The following is a 24,869-nucleotide window of genomic DNA, read 5'->3' as shown; positions in this document are numbered from 1 at the left end:
GGATGTACTGGGATACGCTGGGAAGCCCTGGGCACACACGGGAATACACTGGATAGAGCCACTGGGGTACTGCTACACACTGGGAAAGCGTCAGGGACTCACTGGGACCCGTTGGACTGGGACACTGGACAGACCCTGTGCGCGCACTGGGATACACTGGGAATCACTGGGATGCACTGGACAGACCTTGGACACCCACTGGGATATACTGGGAAGGCCTCGGGTACCCACAGGAGTACACTGAGTAAGATCTGGCAACCTACTGGGATATACTGGAACCAAAACACAGACCTCACTGGCACGGAGACCTGTGGCAGGTGTCCCCTCCCAATTACTGCCAACCCCAAGGGGACAGGAGCCCGCTCCCAGCCCCTCCAGTCCCTGTTCCCATCCCCGGGTGTGTCCCATCAGCCCCTTGCTGCAGCTGGCCATGTCCCCCCAGAACAAAGCACAGTGTCATAAAAAACATTAAAAAGCATAAAAACCAACATTTTTGTATTTTTATTTCTGAGTGGTGACCCTGTTGGCTCCAGTGGGGGTGGGATGCTGCAGGCACAGCCTGGCATTGCCCTGTGGCACAGGGATCTGTGTGGTGGCACAGCTGGGGCTGGGCATGGCACAGCCTGGATGTGGACCCGGTGTCCCTTCAGTGCTCTGGCACAGCTCCAACACTGCCCGTGGTGCTCCCAGGAACATTCCCCAGCCACACAGAACTGGAGAAATGCCTGCAGCACGTGGTTGGGTGTCACTGCTGTCACCACATGTGCCGGTAAGGAAAAGCCACCTCGATGCAGAGCACGGCCAGCGGCGTGGAGCAGTTGTGCCGGTGCCCGGCCAGCAGCCGGCCCTCGCCCAGGGCGGTGGCCATGCCCTGGGCTGTGCCAGAGCTGCGCCAGCCCTGGCAATCCCACCGGCGGGCATGGCCGCCCCGCGGTGTGGAGCCGTGCCAGGCTAGCTGCTGGGGCCTGTGGGTGGGCATGGGGTGAGAGGGGCTGGGGGCAGCCTGGGGCACCCCTGCTCTTCTGCAGGGACCCAGCACAGACCCCCCAGTGCAGCTCCCACACAGGGGCACCCATCAGGACCCTCATCCCCACTCACCAGAGGGGATCCATCAGGAGGTTGCGCCCATTGAAGGAGTAGATGGGACCCTGCAGGGCAGCACCAGACTGACCCCCAAAGAGGGAGCTCCAGGACTTGGCCAGCAGCTGCCCCTGTGGGCACGAGCCATGGTGCTGAGCCAGGGGCCAGGGGAATGCCTCTGTCCCCACCATGTGAGGACAATAACATCCTCTTGGTTCTGTCAGCTCCCCAAAAACCCTGAGCACAGCCCAGGTGCAGCAGCCCCAGAGCAGGACTGGGTTTGGGTTCCCCACCTGCTGCAGCTCATGGGGCTGTGAGGCTTTGCCACCCACAGCCCCCTGGGGACAGGGTACCTGCCTTCAGGTTGATGATGGGGAGGGTCCTGTCCGTCCTCTTGACAATGGACACCAGGTGCTGGGTGGGGGCTGACAGGAAGGCCCGGAAGGTGCCGTAGAGCCCGGCCTCCTGTGACTGCCGGTAGCACTGCAGGTCAGCGCCCCGGATCCCGCTCATGTCACCAGACAGCGGCACGTTGAGGGCAGCCAGGCGGAGCTGGGGGTGCCAGGGAGGAATTGAGGTCTCTGCGAGCCCCTGGCAGTGCTGGCCAGGATTGGGGGTCCCCATGTCACCTCTCCCCCCTCTCCCATGACTGGCCACTCATCCCCACCCTGGGGCCAGGCATTCCTTACAGATGGGATCTGTGGGGCAATGGTGGTTGCCAGAATCTGGGGCAACCCTTGTTCTTCCTCCTTCTGGATCTGCAAAAATACAGCTCAGGTCAGTCTGGGGCAGCCATTCATGTGCCATGAGTTGGGGGCACCCTCCCTAGATCAACACAACCCCAGGGTCTGCTCATGCTGAGCTGACACTGCCCTGCTCATCCAGCCCAGTCTCATGGCACATCCCTCCCAGCATGGCCAGACCCTCATCAGGGCTTACCAGTGAGTCTGTTGGAGACTGCATGGGTGAAAGAATGTTGGGACCTCTTGGCTGCACCCTCTTTGCCTCCTGGATGGAGAGGTGGAAGAAGAGGGAGAGAACAGTCCTGTAAGGTCTGTCCCCTCCATCATGCAGAGGAAGGCTCTGGTTGGACCCTGCAGCTCCTGCACCCCTCACCTGGTACTGTGGGGTGGAGGCGGAAGGGTCATCACCAGCCAAGAACGACTTCGGATCCTCCAGCTGCTCAGTGACACGAGCAGAGGGACAGGTTAGGGGGAATCCTCTCCTTCCTGGGGATCTGCTGCCCTAGTGCCAAATCCAGCCCTGCATGCTGCCCCCCCATCCCTGCCAGGGACCCCTCACGGTACCAGGAGGCGGCTCCAGCCAGTGGGGGTCCGGAGGAAGGCGCTGCTCCCCTCCCGCACATAGACCAGGCTCCCCTCGGGCACAGCTCTGCTCGCCTTCACCATCAGCTCCTTGGACTTGAAAACCCACGTCTGGCGCTGGGGGAATGGAGGGTGAGGATCCTGCTGTGGGGCACGGGGCAGCTGGGGGGGTTTGCCCGGGGCTGCAGCCTGGACTCACCCGCAGATCAGCGCGGGAGTCCGATGGCTCTGTCTGAGGGACACCAGCATCTGGAGAGCCCAGAGATGAGGGGGGGTCACAAGGTGTCCCAGCTTAGGGCCTGGATGCTCCCATGGGAGCTGGCCCCGCAGGGATGAGGTGGGAGTGGGTGGCAGAGCCAGCAGTGGTGCCAGGGACCCGTGCTGTCACTGTCCCAGCGCCCAAGGAAGGGAGGCAAGGCTTCAGCAACGGTGTCTCCAAGGAGGCTGGAGCCCCCAAAGCACCTGGGAAATGCCCTCACCTGATGGCCAGCTGCGGTCTGCAGATGCCTGTGAGGGCAAACAGAGCCTGTGTCTGCTGCTGGGCACAGGGAGAGGGACGGGGACACTCTTGGGGACAGCGAGGCCGTGGCTTACCGGCTGCTTGCAGGGCGGCTGGGCATGCATGGGGTGCACCCTCTGGAACCAAAGACAGGCAGGTTTGGCGGGGCCCTGGTGCTGTGCACACTCACACGTGTGTGTGCTCTGCCACAGACAGTGCCCACACACCAGTGCTGGGCCTTACATTGAGGTAGAGGAGACCTGGTGGGCCGGGGGGGCCGGGGGGCCCAGGGGGGCCGGGGTTCCCGGGGGGACCTCGAAGACCCTGCAGTAGAGCAGTGTGGAGATTGCACTGGGCTGTTTTGGTGCTGCCTTTTAGGGGGGCAGCTATGACATGAAACTGATGTCCCCCATGCTTCCCACTCCTGTCCCCTCCCAGGGCTGAATGTCCCTGGCCAGTCAGGAACTCTCACATGGGGGATGATCGCTCCGTAAATCTCTGGTTCCTCTCTGCTATCCTGCAAAGGAAGAGGGAGAAGATTGAGACTGATCTCCATCCTCCCTTTCCCCATTTTCTACTTTCTTCTTCTCCTTCCTCCACCCCATTTGGGACTATGGGTCCTGTGGGGTTGCCAGTGGGGTGAACCATGTCCCCAAGGCTGGGCTGGGGTCCCTGGACCCCTTACCCCGGCCACTCACCGTCTGGTACCTGTTGATGGACCCCCAGGAGCCGGGCTGGCTGCCAGTGCTGGGGAAGGGGGGGTGGCCAGGTTTGCACCCATGTTCCCCATAGCAGCACCCCTGGGTGAGCCACAGAGAGAGGCAGGATTAGAGCCTGTGCTGTGTCTGGGTGGTGGGGATGGGGTGTGCTGGGGATGTTTATGGGTGGCACAGGTGTGCACACGTGTGCCTCTGCATGTGCCATGGTGTCCCTCATCCCCCACCCTGTGCCCTGGGGTGAGGTGAAGGGCATTGGGGGAGCAAAGGCAGCATGGGGGGCTCAGGGTGTGCCCTGACCCCCCAGCCCCCTGAGCCAGCTTCCCCCACACTGCTGCTCATGGCTACAAACCGGCTCTCCAGGGTCGCCCTTCTCTCCCTGGAAGGGAAGTGAGAGATCCTGTCAGTGCCCATCTCTGGGGGTCCCCAGGCCTTCCAACCCTCCCAGGCAGTGCTGTGCCCCACAATCAGGGCAACACAACCATGCAGCTGTTTGGTCAGTGTGTCCAAGCCCCCGCTCCAGGACCCCTGCCCGTGGTGCCACTGCCCAGCTCACCTTGGGGCCTGTCAGCCCAGCCAATCCACGGTGTCCAGCGTGGCGTGAGTCACACTGCAAGGAGAGGATGTGTGGGGTGACACTGGGATGCCCTCTCCCTAGGAGCCACAGCCTGGGACCCCCTACTCACCCTGTAGTCCCCTGGTGGTCCTGGTGGCCCCATGGGGCCGGGCATGCCCGGGGACCCTGGCTCTCCAGTTCGGCCAGGGCTCCCTGGCATGCCTGGCAGCCCATACTCGCCCTTCTCACCCTGAGAGCAGAATGGCACAGGGTGATAAGTGTGGAGTTGATCCCCTGGGCCCCACAGTGGCAGGACTGGGGCAGCCCTGGAATGCTCTGAAAGCTTGGTAATGGGGCTGCCCCCCAGAGCAGGGCGAGGGGCTGGTGAGCCCAGGTACCCCATCCCACCCCAGAGCCATGGACAGGCTGGGTTGGGACCCCCTTACCTTTGGTCCTGGGAATCCTGGCTCCCCTCGGAGCCCTGGTTTGCCAGGGAGTGATGCAGATCCTGGGGGACCAGGAGGTCCTTCGTGCCCGGGCAACCCAGGGGGACCCTGAGGCCCTGGGAGTCCAGGTGCCCCTGGGGGTCCATCTGGCCCAGCTGAGCCTGGAGATCCTGGAAGTCCTTCAGCCCCAGGGAAGCCAGGTGGCCCCACAGCTCCTGGGGGGCCTGGGGGTCCGGGCTTTCCCTCCCGCCCAGGGGCCCCCTGGGGGCCATCGTGGCCTGGGTAGCCGGGGGGTCCGGGCATGCCGGGCAGCCCGGGGGGACCTGGGGGTCCTGGGTTTCCCACAGGGCTGGAGACTCCCAGCTGCTTGTCAGGTTGGAGGGAGAGAGCAGGGGGAGCAGAGTCAATGAGCTGCCGTGTCCCAGATTCTGGTCCCCCTGCCCACCCGCACAGCCACGTCCCAGTCGTCCCCATCCCCACCAGTCCTGCCGGGGACGGACCCCGCGGCCAGCACCGGCATCACCTGCCCTTGTTCCTGCTGCGGTGCTCACCTCGTTCTCGGATCTCTCACGGAGGGCAGCAGGCGCGGGTGGGCCCCGGGCTCCCCAAGCGCCCGGCGGTCCCGGGGGCCCCGGTGGTCCCGGAGGACCCGGAGGGCCTCGGGGACCCTGGTGACCTGGCTGTCCTGGGCTGCCGGACTTCCCTCTCTCCCCTAAGAATCCGGGCTGGCCTCTCTCTCCAGGGAACCCTCGGTCACCTTTCTCTCCCTGTCGGGGAAATTCAGAGCCTGGCTCCACCTTCTGGCACTTTTCTCCACTGGAGCCCACCACGGGCTCCTGCTGACGCCCTCCCTGGGGCCATCTGAGCCACTTCTCTACCCAGACCCCAAAGCTAGAGTCCAAATCCTGAGCAAAAAGGACAAAAGACCATTGGGATATCGCACAGTGGGTCCCTGTGGGAGGACCACCTCACCTTTGGGCCGGGAGGGCCAGGAGGGCCGGGGCGCACGGGGCAGACACAGCCGGAGATGTTGTGCACCTGGAGGGGAGAGAGGGATGAGCCGCGGGACCGGAGCTCCGACTGACGGGTCCGACACGGATGCTCCGCGCCCACCTCTCACCTGGAGGGCAGGGTCCGTCTCCGGGGCCGAGGGGACCCTCGGGGGCAGCCCCTTCGCCGTCGTCTGTGCGGAGGAGAGGAGGGGCTGAGTGCGGGATCCCAGAGCATCATCCCATTCCCCACTCCCGCTGTCCCCATCCCGTCCCGCCCTGCCAGCCCGTGTCTTCCAGAGCCCCTTGCCCTGATGTCCATCCCAGGCTGTCCCTGACACCTCTCCGGGAATCAGGACCCTTCCACCACCTGGATCTGCAGGAATTCCTCTTCCACTGCGCTCCCCTCAAAGATCTCCGGGGCGGCCGTGGGTCGGTGCTGCTGGGACAGACAGGGAATATTCAGTGCAGGGCTCAGGGGGATCCTGGGGGGCAAGTGGGACCCTCCCCCAGTCGGGGCTGCCCTCAGCTCGGCGTGGGGACCCAACCGACTTCTTTCCAAGGGGGCAGAGGGAGCTGAGAGTTGCGCTGGGGTTGGAGCAGGGCGCAGTGCCCGGGCTGGTGTGTGCAAGCAGGGCACGGATAAGGGAAGGGACATAGCAAAGAGCCTGGCAGCAGCTGGGGAGTTTCGGGAGGGCTGGAGCAGCTGGAAGGGGGCCACTGCCCAGGGAAAAAGCACCTGGCCTCGTGTGCGTGGCGGGGCATGGCCTGACCCCTTCGCTGCCCCTCTGGAGAGTTGGTCCCGGCGTCTAGGGGCTGTTGCCAGAGGAGGTTTGCTCAGCAGCAGCTTCCCCGCGGGCTCCACGCTGGCGTCTGTGTCTGCAGGAGCAAAGGAGCGCTGGGGTGGCAGGGCTGGAGGGGGACCAGAACAGCACTCTCAGTTCCCACCACCTCCCACGGCCACTGCTGTGCCACCAGCAGCCCTAAACCCTGGCACCCCACACATCACCCTCCACATGCCCCCTCCATGCTGAGGTGTAGGAATTTGGGGTGCTGAGAAAGCCATGTCCCCATCCCGCCAAGCCTACCTTCCTCCCCATCCAGGGTGGGGGGCGTGGGGCTGGTGCCTGGATCCGGGGTGGTGTCCTCTGAGCCCAGGGAGAACCACTGGGCCGTGGCAGGGTGCAGGCACCCGGCCAGCACCGAGACGATGCAGAGGGAGCGGAGGAGCCGCGGGAGGCTGCTGGACCCCATTCCGCAGCCTCGGGGCCCGGCTGCCCGGGATGGGGGTCCTTGGCTCATCCCACTCGCCTGCTCCGTCTGGTCCCGCGGCCCCGGCACGGCGCCCGCTGTTATCGGCGGCCCCGACACGCCCCTTGCCCGCCCCACACCCGCACCCCACGGACCGCATCCGGCGGGTGCTGAGCACCCACACAGCCAGGTCACCGCCTGTGCTGCCAGCCCGAGGAGAGGAGGGCAGTGGGAACCGCAGGAAGGGAGCCAAGGCCTGGAGGAGATGCCAGAATGGATGCGAGGGAGGGCTGGGGAGGAGAAGCTGCCTGGAAATGGGGAGTAAATCCGGCGGAGGAGGGAGATGGCTGAGAATGGAGGGCATTGACTGCAGGTCCTCCCTGAGGTCTGTCCAGCTGCTGGTGCCCAGAGGCAGGAGGTATTGGAGTCCCCAAAGTGTCCCAAAGTACCTTCAAAGGGCCTGGGTTCTCACTGGTTTCATCAGAGCCAACCTCAGCTGGGGGGCTACTGCCCTCTCTGACCCCCAGCCCCCTCCTGCTCCTGCCAGCCTGCAACCTCTCCCCAGGGCTGGGGCAGCTCCAGACCCTGCTGGGGTGTGTGGCTGAGGAGCAGCAGCCAGTTTGGGTCCCCACAGCTTTGGGAATCCCAAAGAACATCCCATCAAGGACTGGGGGCATGAAGGTGTCCCAGGCAAGGACCTGGGCTACACTGAGCACCAAACAGCAGCACTGAGCCCCTGCATGGCCTCAGAGCTGTGCTTGGGGTGGGGGCAGCACAACTGTGGGGGCACCAGCCCAGCCCCACTCTGTTTTACAGGATGGTGCTGGGACAGGGACCTGGAGGAGCAGTGCCTGGGCAGAGGTGAGGGAACACTCTCCTCCCCTGTGTGCCCTGCTGGCGCTGCCTCTGCCCGCAGACACAACAATGTCCCTGGCGGGCACTCAGGGCTGCCAGGGCCTGATAAGGTGCCACAGCCTGAGCGGGGCTGGGCACCTGTTTGGGTTTGGTCTCTGCTGGGACACTGAGTCAAGGCTGGTGCCTCTGCCCCGAGTCACGGCCACTGTGCAGCAGTGCCGGGCAGGGACGCAGAGCAGTGTGACAATGCCTTGTGGGGGTGTGGGGGACATAGACCCTCTTTGCCCCATCTTGCCTGCACTTGGTGATGCTCAGCTCACCTGCACGAGGAGAGAAGATGGTGTTGACAGCCTTGGTGGCAATGCCAGCAGTGCTGTCACTCAAGCCTCAAAATGCCAGTTTAAGCACTAGAAATACTCACCCGTGAGATGAGTTTGGGGTTCTCAACCCAGACCCTGCGTGACAGGGAGCTCTGCTCCTCTTGTCCCACCCACTACACTGACCCCACACCAGGGCTCCCTGCCATGTCCGTGCTGTGCCCAAGAGCCCACTGCAGTACCCACGAACCCCTTGCCACATCCGGACAGGTTGCCCCAAACCCGATGTTGACTGAGATGCCCCAGGGCGCAGCTCGGGTGTCACCAGCCCCGGGCGATGCTCGGGGACTCTCCCCCGGGCACAGGGTCTACTTCCCGCTCCTGCCCTCGCCCGGTGCTGCGGGGACTGACAGGGCCGGGGTCCCGGGAGGCAGCCGGGGCTTCCACCGCTCCCGTTTTTCCCGAGTAGCCACTAGGTGCCGGCAGCTTTCAACCTATCCCGGGCTGTTGCGGGGCGGGGGGTGCGGGGGCCGCGGGTGCGGAACCGGGGGCAGGTGGGCTCGGGGAGCCGGGGGCCGCCCTGGACACACCGGGGCCGAGCCGCACGGGATGCTCCGTTGTCAGCAGCATTTTTCCTCCCGCCGGGGCCCCCCACACCCAGAGCCCATCTCCCACTCCGGGGGTCTTGGCCGCATTCCCCGCGCTGCAGCCCCGCACGGTGTGTGTGTCCCCCGTTCATCCTGGTTGCTGTCGGGACTGAGCAGGGTGGAGGAGCCGGGTGATTCGGGTGGGTGGCGCGGGGCCGGGGGTCCGGGCTGGCTCTCCTCGCTGCCCCGCCGGTGGCCCCGCTGCTGAAGCCACCGCCGGTGCCGCTGCCGGTGTGGCCGCCGCCGGGGGGAGCGTCGCTGCCCGGTGGGTTCCCGGTGGCGACGGGGGCGGCCCCGCCGGTGGCCCCGGTGGCGGCGGCGGGAGGTGTGGCCAGGGGCCGCATAAAGCCGCATAAAGCCGCCGCCGCCGCCCCGCGCCCGCCGCCAGCCGAGCGCCGCGGAGCGGGGCCGGAGCGGGGCCGCCATGCGCCCGGGGCCGGGGCTGCCGGTGCTGCCGGTGCTGCCGGTGGTGCTGGCGCTGCTGGCGGCGGCGGCGCGGCCGGGCAGCGGCGAGGAGGCGATCCAGTGCCCGCCGTGCTCGGAGGAGCGGCTGGCGCGGTGCAAGGCTCCGCAGGGCTGCGCGGAGCTGGTGCGGGAGCCGGGCTGCGGGTGCTGCGCGACCTGCGCGCTGCCCCGCGGCACCGCCTGCGGCGTCTACACCGCGCGCTGCGGAGCGGGGCTGCGCTGCTACCCCCCCCGCGGCGAGCCCCGGCCCCTCCGCACCCTCATGCACGGCCAGGGCATCTGCACAGACCTGGCCGACGTCGAGGCCATCCAGGAGAGCCTCCAGCCCCCAGGTGAGGTGGCGGAGGGGCGGCAGAGGGTGGGTGCCCAGGGTGGGTACCCTGGGTGGGTGCCTGGGGGTCCTTGTCCCTCGCTGGGGCAGTGGCAGAACCCCTGTTGGCACCAGCCCACTCCCTGCTCACTCGGCAAGAGCTGTGGCTACAGGATTGCACTCACCAGGGACCTTCCCATACTTAGAGGGAGCTGATAAAAATGATGAGTGACTTTTACACGGATAGATTCTGACAGGGCATGGGGAAGGATTTTAAACTAAGAAGGGAAGATTTAGATTAGATGTTAGGAGGAAATTCCTCCCTGTGAGGTTGGTGAGGCTCTGACACAGGTTGCCCAGAATATTTCTGGATGCCCCATCCCTGTAAGTGTTCAAGGCCAGGTGGCATGAGGTTTGGAGCAACCTCGTCTGGTGGAAGGTGTCCCTGCCCATGGCAGGAGGGTGGAACTGGGTGGTCTTTAAGGTCCCAAACAATTCCATGACTGTAAGAGGCAGGATGGGATGGAACAGCACAGGATGGGAATGCAGGGAGTGTGTTCCAGGGAGGGAGCAGAGATCAGCTGCAGGAGACCTGGTACAAATGGCTCACGTTTGTTTGTGCCATCCTTACTCACTTTGGGCACAGCAGTGTCACAGCCACTGGCTTCACATGTGCTGGAGAGGTGAACCTTCACCTGCTGTGCCCTGGCTGCAACGTGTCCCTGGACCGTGGGACAGCCCAGTGTCCCCTGAGCACCTGCAGCCCTTTGGGACACATCCCAGCTGCCAGGGAAGCTCTTACTGCACAGTGACCCCTGCACTGCCGCTTTCCTGGGATGCTGCGGCAGATCTGGCGGGAGGAAACAGGAGAGAGACCACGGGGCACCTGCTTCCCTCCAGGGTGAAGTGCGGGACCTGAGTCTGTCTGTGCCGGACAGGGCACGGGGTGCAGGCAGGGCAGGCTGCAGGAGCTGCTGCTGCTGTGCTCCGTCTGCCTTGCAGGTGATGATTGTGGCCTCTGCCACGCCCCTGGTGCTCGGGCAGGATCTGGGGTCTGCAAGCAGAGCCGGCGGTGGGAACCCACCCCAGAGCTGTGCAAGTCACACCATGGGAATGAAGCTGCTCCCAGGGAATCAGTGTGGGACCTGTCCATTGGTAGCTCCCCTCTCCCATCCTGCAGGCTGTGGCCAAGATCATGTCCCCTGAAGCTGGGGACTATCATCCCAGAACAATCTACTAGCTGGTCTGGCCTGACCCTGGGTCCCCACTTGGAGCTCCCTGAGGGGCAGGAGGGACTGGAGCAGTGTTTGTACCTGCCCATCCGAGGGCTGGATCCCAGTTCACTCCCTCTTTGCGTGTCTGATCCATGGCAGCTCCTCTGGCGTCCCTGCTGTCATGAGTGCCGTTCATGGATAAGCCCCTCTAGCCAAGCCCCTGCAGGGACAGGAGCTGGCTGGGAGTGCTTGGAGCCCCCCTATCCTGCCTGTCTGTCCTCATCCCACATCCTGCAGGAGCTGTCTGGGCTCCCTGGCCCGGGGCTGCGCCGTGCTGCCAAGCCCTGTTGGTTTTGGCCGTGCCCCGTGTAATGCAACATTTTTTCCCAGAGCCTTTAGGAAACAGACTTGCATTTTTTCCCTTCCTTCCCGCGGTGTTTTGGCTTGGCTGGGGATGGGTGGGTGGCTATGGGAGCCGGGTCGCCCGCCGGGCACTGTGCTGGCCAGCAGCGGTACAGGCAGCAGGATGGGCAAGAGGGCAGTAGGAGCCCCTGTGTCCAGGACAGCCCTTCAGGATGTGGGCAGGACACCCACAGCAAATTGCTCGATGCAGTCCCTGTGGTACATCCCCCCGTGGGTCCCTGACCTGTTCTGCAGCCCGGGGACAGTGGGAGTGTAGGGCTGGGGGCTGCAGGATTCTTTGCTGCCACACAGCCCTGCCTGGCACAGCGAGTGCACCCTGGCATGGCCAGTGCCTCTGGTGTGTCCCCTCGGGATGAGCAGAAGGGAATTAAATTCCTGTTGAGGGGCAGGGCCGCGCGGAGCAGGTGCCCCCGGCTGTGCCCGGGGCCGAGCGGGCGGGAAGTGGTTAACGCGCGGCTCGTACAGTAAACATTTTGTCTGGGGGCTCTGTCCGGGGGGCTCCGCATTCCAGGCAAGAGGCTGGGATCAGGGGGCTGGGCTTGCTGAACAGTTGGACATGGCTCCCGGCTCCATAGCCAGGAAGAGCCTCTCTGCTCACCCGGGAGCTGTGGCACCCACGGGATGTGACTCTTGGCAGTGAGGGAGCAGTGGCTGCTCTCCTGACTGGAGACCATCTTCCATGGCAGCGGTCTGGGCACCTCGTGCTGGACCCTGTCCCTGCCACCCTCTCACTGCCCTGCCAGCTCAGGGCTGGCTTTGGGATCCCACTCCTTGGCCCACTCCCCTATGCAGGGGCTGGCTCCAGAAGTTCCCAGCCGTGGCTTTCTGTCACAGCCAGCGGGTGGTGGTGGCTTAGCCGGTGTGTGGCAGCCAGGAGGAGGTAAGGACATATTCCCCAGCACACATGATGAGTGATTTAGTGTTGGGTAAATGATTATGTCTGGGAAAACCTGACCCATGGGAACTGCGTTCATCCCATGTGGTCTCTGTAAGCTGGGACAGACCCTGTTTCCTTTCTCTGTGCAGTGGCTGGGAGGAATGGTCATGGCTGAGCCATGGCTGGACAGTGCACAGGCAGGGAGGACAGGCTGGGTTCCACCAGGCAAGGCTCAGCCATGTCCCTGGGGTGGGGGCTCATCCACACTTGTGTTTCTCCAGACTGGCTGCTGCTCCTGGCAAGTTTCTGGTCCCTCTGGGGAATCACCTGCATCTGTATCCCTCACCCCCTGTCCTGCATCCTGACCTCCCCTCCCTCCGTCCCACATTGAGGTGGGAGGTGCTCACCGTGTTTGAGCACGGCAATGTGTCCCGGGATGGGGACGGGCCAAGCTCCCAGCTGGCATTCCAGGCCAAGGAGCAGTAGGTGCCTGATGCCTGTGCCCCTGCCACCCCCATCCCTGGCTCCCCACGTCCTGCCAGAGCCAGCACTTGGCAAAAAAGAACACGGCCCTCCCAGTGCTGGTGCCTGCCAAGTCGAAAGCCCAGGAAGCCAAGAGCCAGCACTGCCACAGTCCTGCCAGGACCACCCACAGGTGACACTGGGGGTGCTGGACAGGGACGTGGAGGGTGCTGGGGCTCACTGTGGCTCCTGCATGCTGGCCCCAGCCACGTGGGTGTCCCTTCTGGCCTTTGAGGCATATTAAGTCCTTCGTGCTGGGGCTGGTGGCACAGGATGGAGCTGTGGGGGTCAATGACACTTGTCTGTCCCCATGGACACACACACACGAGGTCCCAGGGCTCTGCTCCCCCGGGATCCGCGCGGTGGAGCCGCAGCCCTTCCCCGCTCCCTCGGGCTCAGCGCTGTGAATCACAAGCTCGGCACGTGACCAACCTCATTTGCAGCTCCCGTTAATTGAAGGCGATGCTGAATGACTCGTTTGTGTCCCCTGTCCACAGGCCGGGCAGGAATCCTCCTCCTCCCGGGACAGGCGGCTGTTTCATGTGTCCTGAGAGGGCAGCACGCCCTCCCATCCCCTTGGCACTCATTTCCAAAACGAGCAGAGAGGCTTTCCTTGGCCAAATCGGGACCCCCCTACCCTCCATCCCTCCAGGGTGGTGGTGGCAGATTGGGTGGCATCAGGGCAGTGTGGGGCGAGGCAGCTCTGGGCTCCACGCTCGTTGCTTTCCCCAAGTCTTTGTGTGCTGAGGGTGAGTTTTCTGGTCCAGTCGGATTTCCTGAGCTACTGTGTGTCACTTAGCAGGGGGACAGTAGCCCCAAGGACAGCAGCGATCCGTGTGGCAGGGACGGATGCTGGAGCTGCCGTGAGAGCGGCGGACCGCGGGTCCCCAGCGCTGTCAGGAGCCGCCTCGCTGCTCGGAGGCACCGGCGTTTCATGTGACCTTATGAAAATGTTATTGGCATCTGGTTTTATTTAAGCCGGGAGATTTGATGCTCTGGAGGCGGCTGGCGGGGGGAGGAGGGGGGTTTGGCCGTGCCGGCGGTCGGTGAGGGTTTCCCCTGCGGGGGCAGTGCGGGCAGCGCCGGTGCCTCCCGCTCCTGCCTTTCCATGGCGTGGAAGCAGCGCACGGAGCTGCCGGAATTTTGGCATGGTGGTCCCCACCTGCGCCAAATCTGCCCAGCTCTTCCTGTGTGTCTCCCCACAGGGATCCAGGGGAGGGAGGGAGCATCGTTCCGGAGCCCCCGTGCCCCTGGCAGGGCTCTGCCACCAGCGCCTGCATTGCGCCACAGCCTCATGGTTGGTGCCGCCGGGGCTGGCGCTGGCACCGCTCTGTGCAGGGTCCTGGAGGCTTTGGGTTTGTGTTTCAAATTTCAAGGGCATGAGCTATTTCCTGGAAAAAAAATGGACAGATTAAGCAAAAAACAAATAACACCCACGAGGGAGGGGGCTTTGACTGAGGCTTCGCTCTGGACTTTAACCGGGCCCCCAGGAGCTGGGTCAGGAGCTCTGCACTGCAGGACTGTGGCAAGAGCTGCCGGTGGGAGATCAGGACCGGGATGCCGTGGGCATTCAGTGGGCAGGAAGCTCCGACCCCTCTGCCTGCCTGTGGGAAGGGCCAGTGCCAGGCGTCACCCAGCACTGTGAGCCTCTGGGTGTGACCCCCCGACAGTGACCACCCCCTGCCGGTTTGGGAAGGTTTTCCCTGCTGCCAGCTGCAATATTGATTCGTTTAAACCCAGCCCCACAATAACCTCAGCCACTTCCCTGCACAGCCCAGGTGGACTGAGGGGCAAAACACTGCTCGGGCTGTTGCAGGGAGGAACGCTGGCTCCTGGGGTGTTCCCCCTCCACAGAGTATTCACGAACCCCAAAACCAGATGAACCGGCAGCGTTTTAAAAACTAGTCATGCCGAGAACTCGTCTCATGACGCTCTGTCCAGCTGCCAACATCTGGGCCGGCAACTTGGCTGCGCTCCTGGCGCAGGCGGGGATGCCAAGTGCCGCCTTTTGGGATCGGCCCCGCGGGAGATTAACTTTCTTATTCCAGGAATTTCTTCTTTCATGTCTTGGCGGGGGCCGTGCCCCGCAGCAGAGCGCGGCTCCACTCCCGGCCGTGGCGCCCGGTGCCGCCCCGGGGCTGGCGGGGGCTCAGCACCGCCCCGGTGCCCCCCCAGCCACTGCAGCTCCTCTGAGGCAGGTTTTGGGGGGCACCAGGGGCGTGCTACAGCTCATTGTCTGTGTGTCCTTGGGTCAGCTTCCAGGCCTGTAGCTCCAGTGCCGTGGGTGAGCACACGTGGCTGGCAAGGGCACAGCCAGACCCAGCACACTGCCCAGCACTCGCAGCATGCATTTGTGCCCCTACAGTAACAGACACATGGCAACAAGTTGTTAGTCGTGGCTAATGAGTAGGAAAAACTCCCAGGAGTCTTTCTCAGTGCTGCAGGGAGCTCAGCCCAGTGCAGTGGCAGGCGCAGGATGGACCCAGGGCTGTGAGTGACCAGAGACAGTGATGTGGGGTCTGCCAGAAACCACTGCATGTTGTTTCTCGGGGTGCAAGAGGCACCGTGGGGGCTGTGCCACCCCCAGCGCTGCCCTGTGACACTGAGCCCCCTTGGTCTGTGTCTCTGCAGAGAAGGAGGAGATCGACCACCCCAACAACAGCTTCAGCCCCTGCAGCATCCACGACCGCAAGTGCCTGCAGAAGCAGCAGGCGAAGAGGGTCAACAACGGCAACAAGATGCGCAGCAGCGGGAGCCCCCACCACCGCGAGGACACGCGGGTCATGGTGAGCGCAGCGAGGGCAGGGGAGGTGCTCCAGGGTCGGGCTCCTGGGGCTCTGGGCCAGGGGTTTGTGCCAGCCCTGCGACCAGCTCAGCCCCCCGTTTCCCCAGGCACAGGGCTCGTGCCAGAGCGAGCTGCACCGGGCGCTGGAGAGGCTGGCGGCCTCGCAGACCCGGACACACGAGGACCTGTACGTCATCCCCATCCCCAACTGCGACCGCAACGGCAACTTCCACCCCAAGCAGGTAGGGTGGGCTCTGACCGATCACAGGGAGAGTTTGGAGAGCCAGGGTGAGGCTGGGAGGGGGACATGGATGCAAGGGACAGTGACAAGGTATGGCAGAGCCTGTCTGGTTCCTGGCTTTTTAGGGTGCTGGGGACAAATTACAAAAGCCCCAGGGTGGGATGGGGATGGTAAAGTCCCTGTGAGAGCTCCTGGTTGGGAATGTTCATGGGGTCCAGACTGGGTGTCACTGACCCAACCCATCCCCACAGTGTCACCCAGCCCTGGACGGGCAGCGGGGCAAGTGCTGGTGTGTGGACCGCAAGACGGGGGTGAAGCTGCCGGGCTTCCTGGAGCTGAAGGGGGACTTGGACTGTCACCAGCTGGCGGACAGCATGTGAGCGTCACCGCGGCGGCCCCGCCGGGGCTACCGAGGAGAGAAGGGGAGGGGACGTGACTGCTGAGCAGTGCCCTGGAGCTGGGATGCGCCTCGGACCGCGCCGCGCTCTGTGCCACGGCACCGCCCCCTGCGCCATGACCACTATCAGCCCCTGCCAGGGGTCCCGGCAGCCCAGCGCCACCATCCCACACGGACACGGCTCGGATGGTGCCTCCTGGGACTGGGGTCGGGCTGCCTGCGTGGAGGGGCTGGGGGGCACCCTTGGTGCTGCTGCTGCTGCCCCATGGTACCCCCAGTTTGGCCTCGCAGGCAATCTCGGGCACCTGGCACCTCAGGGGGTGCGGTGGCAGCATCACATTTGCAGCTCAGTGCCCTCCACTGCCAGACCTCTGCACGGGCAGCAGCAGAAGTGCCTCATCCTGCCCTCCCTGGTGGTGAGAGGCTGCCCAGGCAAGGACTGGGGGATGTGGAGAGACCCCCCCCCCGCCCGCATCCCACCTCCAGTGTGTGTGTGTGAAGGGCAGTGTGGCCGCACAGAGCAATAAGAGACCTTCCCCCTCCCTGCTGCAGCCCCCCAGCCCCACAGCCCAGCCCCATCCCACTCCCTACGCAGGGACAAAGCCTCCCACCCATCCTGTCTCCCCCTCCTCCATCCTGGGGTGAGGGGGTCGGGATCCCCAGGCAAGCACCATTGAGGGGAAGGTGGAGGTGTGAGGGATGCCCTGGAAACAAATCCCATGGGGAAGAGCTTCTTTTGGTTTGAGTTTTTTCTTGCTTCCACAAATTCTTTTAGTATTTGAAAAATGTTGTTGGTGGGATCTAATAAGTGACTGTGTGGCCCCCGAGGCTGGAAATCTCCATCCCCAGGGACTGGGGCAATGCAGTGATGGCTCCTGTATTCTCTTCTTGGCTAATGTAACAAAACTGGGGTGGCTTCTGGAATGTCTCTGTGATGGGATCTGCAGATTTCACTGGCACAAAATTCTCAGCTGATAAAATGCCACTGGTTTAATACCTGGTTTTTCTTCGAGCTGGGATGGAAATTTTTCACATAAAAATGCCATGGAAAGTGTGCCAAAGACAGAGAGGACTTCCCCCATCCCATCCTGACCCACCCTCTGGCTCCATGGCCTCAGTGGTAGGTTTTGGTTTTCCATGTGGATTTGTCCTGTCCGAGGCCTCCCGATGGGAATGAAGTGTTTCAGTTTTAGTGAAACACCTTCTGCCCTCCTGCTCCCCTGCCTGCCCTGTGCCCTGCCAGATCCCTGCCTGCCCTGGCTGCCCGTGGCCCTGCTCACACACAACTTCTAAACCGAGTCACTTTGCCAGGAGAGCTCCCAGTGAGGAGGGGGTCCCTGCCCCAGCCACCCCTCAGCCCCTCTGCACCAAGGAAGGGATTCCTGGGGCCAGTCCCAGTGCCGAGCCCCCTGTCCACAGCAGGACACAGTGCAGTGGCAGTGCCAGTGTGTCACTCCCTGTGTGCCCCAGGGCAGGTCCAGCAGGACCTTTCCTGCTCTGGGGGCTCCTGGCAATGCTGATGCACCAGGGCACATTCTATGTCCTGCTCCAAGGGCTCCAGCGTTTCGTAGCACCTCTCCTGTAGTTTAGGGCTGTATTTACACACCACCATGTACCAGTGTCCCCACCCCCAGCGTGTCCCCTGGTGCCCAAGGGGTCCCTGTCCATCCCTCCTGGGCCAAGCCCGTCCCATCAGATTCCCGTGTAGCACCGACCTTTTACAGTACACTTGAACCTTTGTATCCTCAAAAAAGGTAATTACTGTATTTAATTTCCCGTTATTTGATGTGTTTCTATCGAGTGTGTTTCGTCTTTTATGGCATTAAATTATGGGAGAGGAGGGAGGCAGAGCAGGAGCGAGGGGGCTGGGGTGGGGGGACAAGCTCTGGTCACCACCTCTGCCCAAGGACCTGGTCTCTGGTCCTGCAGCCCTGGAAACCCAGGAACCCGCAAGGCTCTGGAAGAACTTCACTGAGTAGGGAGGGGGTGGGAAACAAATTATTTTCTTGCTTCCTCATGACTCCCAGCTCAGTGTCTCCACCGGTGCCATGGAGGATTGTCACAGCGCCAGGAGCAGCGGCGGGGCCGGAGACGGCGCCAGGCTGGAGAGGGGACCCTGGACTGGCTTCAAAGTTCAGGGGCACACAGGGACAGGCACTGGCTGCTCCAGGGCCATGGGCTCGTGGCCAGGCAGTGCTGCTGGCCTTGACAAGCCACAGTTCAAGGCACATGTGCGGGTTCCTGCTGGTGCCAGGGTGCCCCGGGCATCTCCAGCCCCACCGGGTGTTTTGGGAGGTGTCAGGATGCAGACGGGAGATGCCCAGGCACAGGAATTGTGACAATCACACACTTCCTGGTCATGGCTTGGCTCTCTCCCAGTGCCTGCAGGCAGTGCTGCCTGGGGTCATGGCCCAGGAGTTCAGAGTCCCTTTGGTGGCTCCCAGGGCTGGCAGTGCCATCGGGGCTGGCGCCAGCCCGATGCTCTGGTTACTGGAGCCAGGCAGCCGGCGGTGCTGGTGTTGTGCAAACACCGCCAGGATGGGGCTGGAGGTAGCCACAGCCAATACAGACAGCCCAGGAATCTGCTGGCACGGCCAATCAGCCTCTGGACCAGGGCTGACACCAGTGCTCCTTGAGCCTGGCCCCGTGCCTTGGCCCTTTGCTGATGGCTACCAGGGCTGGCCAGGGGCAGTACAACCACCCAGAGCAGCCTGTGGAGCCAAAGCCTTTGCCTGTCCCCATTCCCAGCTGCTGATCCTGACCAGCAACGTGATAATCATAGCAGAGTCCATCTCTGGGGGTCCTGGGGCTGCCCCAGGGTCTCAGGGCTGAGGTCCCACAGCCCGAGCTGCCTGTGACCTTGGGGAGCTGCAGCACGATGGGGATGAGCTGGATCCCCTGGGCACCAGCACCCTGCAGGGCTGGGCTGTGGCTGAGCAGAGCTCAGGGCAGAGGGACCAGAGAGACAAAGCTGCTCCTGTCTCCTCCATGTGCTCCCCCCGCAATGACCCCAGTACCTGGTTTGGTCATTGCCAAGGCTGGCCACAGCTGGACCCACCACTCCACAGCCTGGCTGGAGCAGAGGGACTCTGCCACGGGTGCATCTGTTCAGCTGTTCTGGAGCAGAGCATCTCTGCTGCTGCCATCCCTGTGGTGCAGGAGAAATGTTCTACAGCTTTACTGAAAATACCCCTGAGGGGGTTTGTTAACACAGGGACCAAAATTAAACCAATGCAGAGGCACCAAATGAGAACTAAGGTAGAGAAGAGTGCAGTGGCCTCAGAGCCACTTTCTGCTCTGAGCTACAGCACGAGCTGACCCTTCAGCTGCTGCAGATCACAGCAGCACCATCTTCCTCGAGGCCCTGCCAATTCACGTCATCTGAGAATCCGGCCCAAATTCAGGCAAGTCATTTCCAAAAACCCGATGTTTCACTGTCATGAAAATGTCACCATTTATCTCCCAGCTCTCTGCAGTGCTGGGAGGTCGAGCCCGCCCGCAGCCCTGCGTTGTGTAAAAGGGCAGGAGGATTTCCCAGCACCAGGAAAAATGCGCTGCTGTGTCATTCCTGCCTGTGGATGCTGCTTGCTCCTTGAGGGAAGCAGGTTTCCAGCAGGACTTAGTAATTTTATACACTTTGATTTGCAAAGCTGCCTCTTTGTGCTGCTCAGGGGGTGATTCCTCCCCTAGACTTTCCCTCTCACAGCACTGAGGTGTCAGGGCTGTGTCCCCAGTGGTGGGAGCTCAGCTCAGCTCCATGACCTCTCTCAGCCCAGACACCCCAAGAACAGGGGAGTTCATGGCTGGTACAAAGCCCAGCCAGAGCACTGTGGTCCTTCAGAGCAGATGGTCCAGCTGAGGGACAGTTGATCCATAAGAGCACAGCTCCTGTCCCTCCTGGGCAGCTCTGCTCCCTTCCCCAGGGCAGCCAGTGCCCCACGGAGAGGATCAGCATCTCACCCCAGAGCTGAACGTCTTTAGCTGAGACTCCTGATGTGACGGTGCATAACAAAAAAGTCTAAATACATGCTGTTGCCAATGCAACCCAGAAGCAGGAGAAGGGGAGCAGGAGAAGCTCAGCAGTGTGTGGGCAGCTGCTGGCCCTGAGTGTGCCAGGGTTCTGTCCCTAAGGGCTGGGCAGGAGCTGGCGGAGCAGGTCGATGACGAGGGACACTGGCTGCACGGTGTCGTACTCTGCAAACAGGTGACAGAGGTTCTCCGAGTCTGTCTGGCTTTTGGCCACGAACCCAAAGATTCTTTGAGAAAGAAAAGAGGTTTATTCAGTTTGCATCCAGGAATCTGAAGGAATAGGCTGAAACCAGCCCAGCCACAAAGCCAAATCCCAGTTCCAGCAATTCCACCTTGGCCCGCTCCCCAATCACGTTTCCTTGGAAGCCAAGCAGCCGGGAGGAGCATTTTTGGCAAGGCTTCCCCAGCTGTGAAAAGCTTCTTGAGCACAAGGTAGAGCCAGATATAAACTCACTTCCTGAGCCCAGCACAAGTCCCTGGGAAGGCTGAGGGATTTGGACAGGGGGTTCTGCACAAGGGGATGTGGAGAACTGGGCTCAGCCAAACCTCTCATGCAAACCTACAGAACAACACCCCCCCAAAGCTTCACCCATCAGTCCCACGCCTCATCCTGCCACCATGGTAACTTCTATCACATCCCCTCCTCATTTTTAAGCTCATTCTTTGCTGCTCTGCAATGCAGCCACTCCCCAAAGCAGCATCAATCCCCCAGATTCCAGCCCCTCACTCCATGCGGGAGGTCCCTGCTCTTACCTGGAGGACTTGCAGTACTTCTGCCACCTGGGGGAAGAACAGAATTGGAGTTGCTCAAAGGCTGATGTTTAACTCATTCCATCAGCTGCAAAGCCAAGGGTTATGTTTAGATCCACCCCAGCACAGTGTGCCCAGGGCAGTTTTATGGAATTTGGGATTTGAAGTGGTGCAGAGGCACTGGGAACCACAGGGAAGGGAGCACAGCAGGTGGCTCCAACAGGCACAGCCGCCCAAAACTCACTTTCTGTTCTCAGGGTCCATCCCACAGAACCTGATGGCAGCCAAGGGGTAGTGTCGCCTGAAAAACACCCTGGAAGGGGAGAGGGAATTGTTAGGAAAGGGAAGGGCCTGAACTTGCAAACCTTGTGGAGAGATTGAGGGTCTCAAAGTATGCCAAAATCCCAACCCTGCCTCCCACACCAAACACAGCACCCCTTGTTAAGGGGTCAAGCCCATCCCTGGATTGTGACACGGGTTTGTTCAACCAGGAACAGTTTTCCTGAGGCTGGGAGGTGAGGAGGGAGCTGCTTCTCCATGAACCCCCCTCTGGGCCCCCCCCTTGGCCCACCCTGGGCTCTTACTTCCTCTGGACATCGGTCAGCGTGACGCCCTGCTCCGTCACCCTGAAGTGCACCAGGATGGGGGTGGGCAGTGTCTCCAGCTCCAGGGTGCAGGAGATGCCTTTCAGGATGGCTGGGGCTCCTGTCAGCGTCTCCACATTCACTGAGTTGAGGTACAGGACGTTGCACACTGCAAGGACAGCACAGGGCCCTGCTCAGCACGGATGTGACACGGGCCAGACCCAGGGCTGGGTCCCAGGGGTCATCCTGCAGATCCCTCACATGGACCCGGGTCAGGTTTGTTTTGACAAAAATTAAAAGATTTGGTGACTCAGAAATTCTTCACTAATTTAGTTTGGTTTACTTTAATTCTTTGCGCTAATTGTTGTAAAAGTCAAAGTATTTAATTTCCCGTTTCTAAATGTCACATTTGCTGGGGTTTTTTCTTCTGTTTATTACATATTTCCTTTAATGAAAAGCAGAAATACCCCAAGCCAACGAAGGGCTGAAGGCCAACCTAAAACATGACATTTCAGGCTGATTGAGCTGTTTAAAGGGCTGTTCTGGGTCAAACTAAACTTTCCAGCTTGCCAACTGATTTTTCAGAATTTCCAGCAAAACAAAGCAGTCCCCAGCTCCCCAGCCTGCGCTGTGACCCGTCCGTGTGGTCTCCTGCCCTTCATTCTTTGCTCTCACCTTGAGCCCACCCAGGCTGAGGTGCACACACCCTTCCCTGCTCTGCCATTCCCACATGTGCCCCAAAAGGTTCCTCAGCAATTTCACCAGCCCCTGACTGCCCATCCCTCTCCTAAAGCTCCAGCTGTTCCACCCCCTTTAAAGCCCATCAGGAGAGGGGCTTAAAAATCAGGAACTCTTAAAAACTGGAAACCAGGGGTCTTTTATCAGCCTCATGACCTCAAGAACTGTGTTTTCAAGCATCTTGAGGACTCAGAGTCTCCTTTCCTTAAAAGTATCAGGTTCCCTTGCAGCCCAGGGAAAAATCTGCAGAAATCCTGCAGGGATCTCCAGCCCCACGGGGAAGCTGGAGGAGGATGTCACACCAGTGCCCAGGGGTGATCTGCTGCTGTCACAGTGTGCCCAGTGTGCCAGCTGGGCTGTCCCCAGGGCCAGCAGCCGGCTCCTGTCCTCACCTGCAGTTCTCCTGGCCAGGGACAGTGCAGATTCGGGGGCACAGTCAGGGCTGTCCTCTCCATCAGCGAGATCTGCTCAAAGGACAAGCAGGAGCAGTGATGCCACAGGCTGGGCTGAGCCGGTCACCTCTTTGGCCGTTCCTTATCTCACAAGAGGTTCAAAGGCCCAGGACCACTCTAATTACAGGGTTTAGAGCAGTAATTAAGTTAATTGTTCTTCATTTCCCTCTCCGGGCTCTGCTCACCTCTGATCTCCCACTCCTACTTCCCTTGCCCTCTCCCTGTCCCCAGCAGAAGGGAGAAGCTGCCCAGGTCAGCCCTGCAGGTCCCTGATGCTCCTGCAGCCAGGGGAGCAGCCCCTCGCAGGCACCCGGGGGGGTTTCAGACCCCTCCCCACAGCAGGACCGCGCCCACCTCCCGGAGCATCCCTCCCGTCCCCTCCCCTACCTCGGGTGGGGATGCTGAGCTTGCAGGGCAGCGCCAGCGGGGTGATGGAGTGCTGGTAGACAAAGGCAGAGAGGCTCCCTGCAACCAGAACTGTGGGTTAGGGGGTGCTGCTGCCTGGAACCCCCCACCCACACACCCCCACCCTGCAGCAGCGTCCCAGGGAGATCATGCTCCTGCTTTGGAGGAACCATGGTCTCAGTGCCAGGGAAGCGCAGGCAGGACCTGGGGCTGGGGGGTTCCTGTGCTGTCAGAACACATTCCTGGTCCTGGCTGGTGCTGCCAGGGGCTTTGGGAGCAGCTCCATCCTTACCAAAGTACAGCTCCTCGCTGGCACCTTTCAGGTGAACCCCTTTGGTGGAGGACTCGATGAGGAAGTGCCGGACGAGGTCACTGCTCTCCTCACCTGCAAGAGGCACCAAAATCAGCATCAGCCCCAGCCCCAGTGCCACTGTGCCACCCCTGCCCACCCCAGAGCCCTGTCCCAGGGCACCACTGCAGCTGCTTTGTGCCACCATCACAGTGCCAGCCCCTGTGAGAAGTGGAACAGGCACCCACAGACTCACTGCCAGCACCTCCCACACACCTGTGGCTTCTCACCTGGCTTTAGTTTGAGTAGTTCCAGCTAAACCCTTGAAGCAATGCCCCTGTTTGCACCCCAGTACCTGTCTGGCTGCTGGATGGAGAGCCAGGAACCTTCATGGCCAGCCCGAAGGAGCCCCGGAAGGAGGTGCTGTCCCTGACGAGGAACGTGCCCGGCTCCTTGTCCCTCAGCAGCTGGATTGCTGTCAGAGCACAGGCAGGGCTCAGCCAAAGCCAGCAGGTGGGACCTGCCCGTGCTGTGCCCTGCTGCTCTGCAGGGAGCCACTGCTCAGCAGCAGGAAAAGCTCTGGAGTGTGTGCCAAGGACAAGCACATCCCTTGTGTGACACCAACTGCAGCGTCCCTGCAGTTCCCAGGACACTCTGAGTGACACGCAGAAGTTCTGCTGGACTCGGAGGACACAGAGGGGTTGTAGCACAGCCCTTGTTTCTGAGCTGCCCCCTCAACCTGTGAGAGGCTCCCTCCACACCCAGCAGCCCCCAAAAGCCTTTGGTTTGCCCCCACTGAGACCCTACAGGGGCACCAAGAACTCTGGGGACAGGTCAGGTGAGGTGGGGTCACACCTGTGGAGCCTGTCCTGCCTCACCTCGGTCCCTGCTGATGCTTGGCTTGAACCAGTATTTTGATGTGTCCATCACAAACTTCATGGTGGGCTGCCCAGCCTTCAGGGGACCTGCAGGAGAGCACAGCATGTCAAGGCCAGCAGGAGCCTGCATGGACAGCAGAGCCCAGCAAAGATATTTCTCTCTCAAGCTGGCCAGGACTGAAGGTTTTTCCATCCTTTTCTCCTCAGAATAGCTCATTCCCATGCAATTATCTCTCTTGGCAGGCTGTGATGTAGTGCAGAGAGGGTCACATGGAATCCCCTGGCAGTGCCACCCTGCCCAGCCCTGCACAATCCACTGGACCATGGGATTTACACCAGGATCTGACCCACACATACTCCTGCCATTCCCATAATGATCCAAATTAAAATCCTCTGCCCCAAGAGCTGCCTCTGCTCATCTCCTCCAGAGAACAACAGCCCCAGTGTCTGCCCTTGAATGGGGGACCCTGTGAACCCTGGTACCTTTTGGTGTCCTCAGAGCCAACAGGAACCCCAAGCCCTCCTCCCAGCCCTTGTGGCTCTGCAAACAAGCAGGACTGGACAGAATGATGCTTCTCATTCTCAGCGACTATAAACAGGTGCATCTGCATCTCCTGCAGGGTGCAGAGCATTCCTGGCTGCTGAGCCCATGCCCCAGGACACCGGTGGGCAGAAGGCTGTGGCTAATCCAGGGTCACCAGCCTCAACCTGGAGACCACCTGGGCCACGGGGAGACACAGCAAGGACCTCTCATCCTTTGTGTCTACAACCCACAGCTAAAGCAGAGGGAAAATGAGGTTTGCTCCCCCTTCCCCAGCAGCTTTTGGGG

At 61.8% G+C, this 24,869-nt stretch overlaps 3 protein-coding genes and 1 long non-coding RNA gene across 7 annotated transcripts in view; 1 reads left to right on the top strand and 3 right to left on the bottom strand.

Annotated features, from left to right (window-relative positions):
• Positions 1-538: 538 nt before the first annotated feature.
• LOC130263936 (collagen alpha-1(X) chain-like) lies at positions 539-6,903 on the bottom strand. The gene is made up of 20 exons (XM_056511778.1): positions 6,700-6,903; positions 6,351-6,490; positions 5,982-6,050; positions 5,743-5,805; positions 5,595-5,660; positions 5,174-5,389; positions 4,623-4,985; positions 4,307-4,426; positions 4,177-4,230; positions 3,603-3,704; positions 3,148-3,228; positions 3,000-3,041; positions 2,605-2,637; positions 2,388-2,522; positions 2,197-2,202; positions 2,020-2,088; positions 1,770-1,838; positions 1,438-1,632; positions 1,099-1,211; positions 539-965 (listed from the first exon to the last, which is right to left on the bottom strand). The coding sequence occupies exons 1-20, from the start codon at positions 6,863-6,865 to the stop codon at positions 755-757; spliced, it is 2,313 nt and encodes a 770-aa protein (XP_056367753.1). The 5' UTR covers positions 6,866-6,903; the 3' UTR covers positions 539-754.
• Positions 2,504-2,960, bottom strand: LOC130264021 (uncharacterized). Its single transcript, XR_008842410.1, has 3 exons — positions 2,885-2,960; positions 2,605-2,654; positions 2,504-2,522 (listed from the first exon to the last, which is right to left on the bottom strand). It is a non-coding gene; the product is annotated as an uncharacterized LOC130264021 (long non-coding RNA).
• A 2,146-nt stretch (positions 6,904-9,049) lies between the features above and the next one.
• On the top strand, positions 9,050-17,696 carry IGFBP4 (insulin like growth factor binding protein 4). The gene is made up of 4 exons (XM_056511891.1): positions 9,050-9,478; positions 15,124-15,278; positions 15,385-15,519; positions 15,770-17,696. The coding sequence occupies exons 1-4, from the start codon at positions 9,106-9,108 to the stop codon at positions 15,896-15,898; spliced, it is 792 nt and encodes a 263-aa protein (XP_056367866.1). The 5' UTR covers positions 9,050-9,105; the 3' UTR covers positions 15,899-17,696.
• TNS4 (tensin 4) overlaps positions 16,891-24,869 on the bottom strand; it is a 20,277-nt gene continuing 12,298 nt past the window's right edge. For 2 of the 4 annotated variants that reach the window (XM_056511832.1, XM_056511831.1), the window contains exons 5-13: positions 24,041-24,127; positions 23,518-23,637; positions 23,166-23,258; positions 22,856-22,933; positions 22,409-22,480; positions 21,279-21,447; positions 20,939-21,007; positions 20,698-20,724; positions 16,891-20,171 (exon numbers count right to left, since the gene is read on the bottom strand). In XM_056511832.1, coding sequence (XP_056367807.1) covers positions 20,042-20,171; positions 20,698-20,724; positions 20,939-21,007; positions 21,279-21,447; positions 22,409-22,480; positions 22,856-22,933; positions 23,166-23,258; positions 23,518-23,637; positions 24,041-24,127 — 845 coding nt within the window. In that variant the 3' untranslated portion in view covers positions 16,891-20,041. The other 2 variants (XM_056511833.1, XM_056511834.1) reach the window with 2 other exon arrangements.

The sequence above is a fragment of the Oenanthe melanoleuca genome, chromosome 27 (genome assembly GCF_029582105.1).
Source record: "Oenanthe melanoleuca isolate GR-GAL-2019-014 chromosome 27, OMel1.0, whole genome shotgun sequence".
NCBI classification, from domain to species: domain Eukaryota; kingdom Metazoa; phylum Chordata; class Aves; order Passeriformes; family Muscicapidae; genus Oenanthe; species Oenanthe melanoleuca.
Note: the sequence above shows the minus strand (reverse complement) of the source record. Positions and strands in the feature narration are given on the sequence as shown.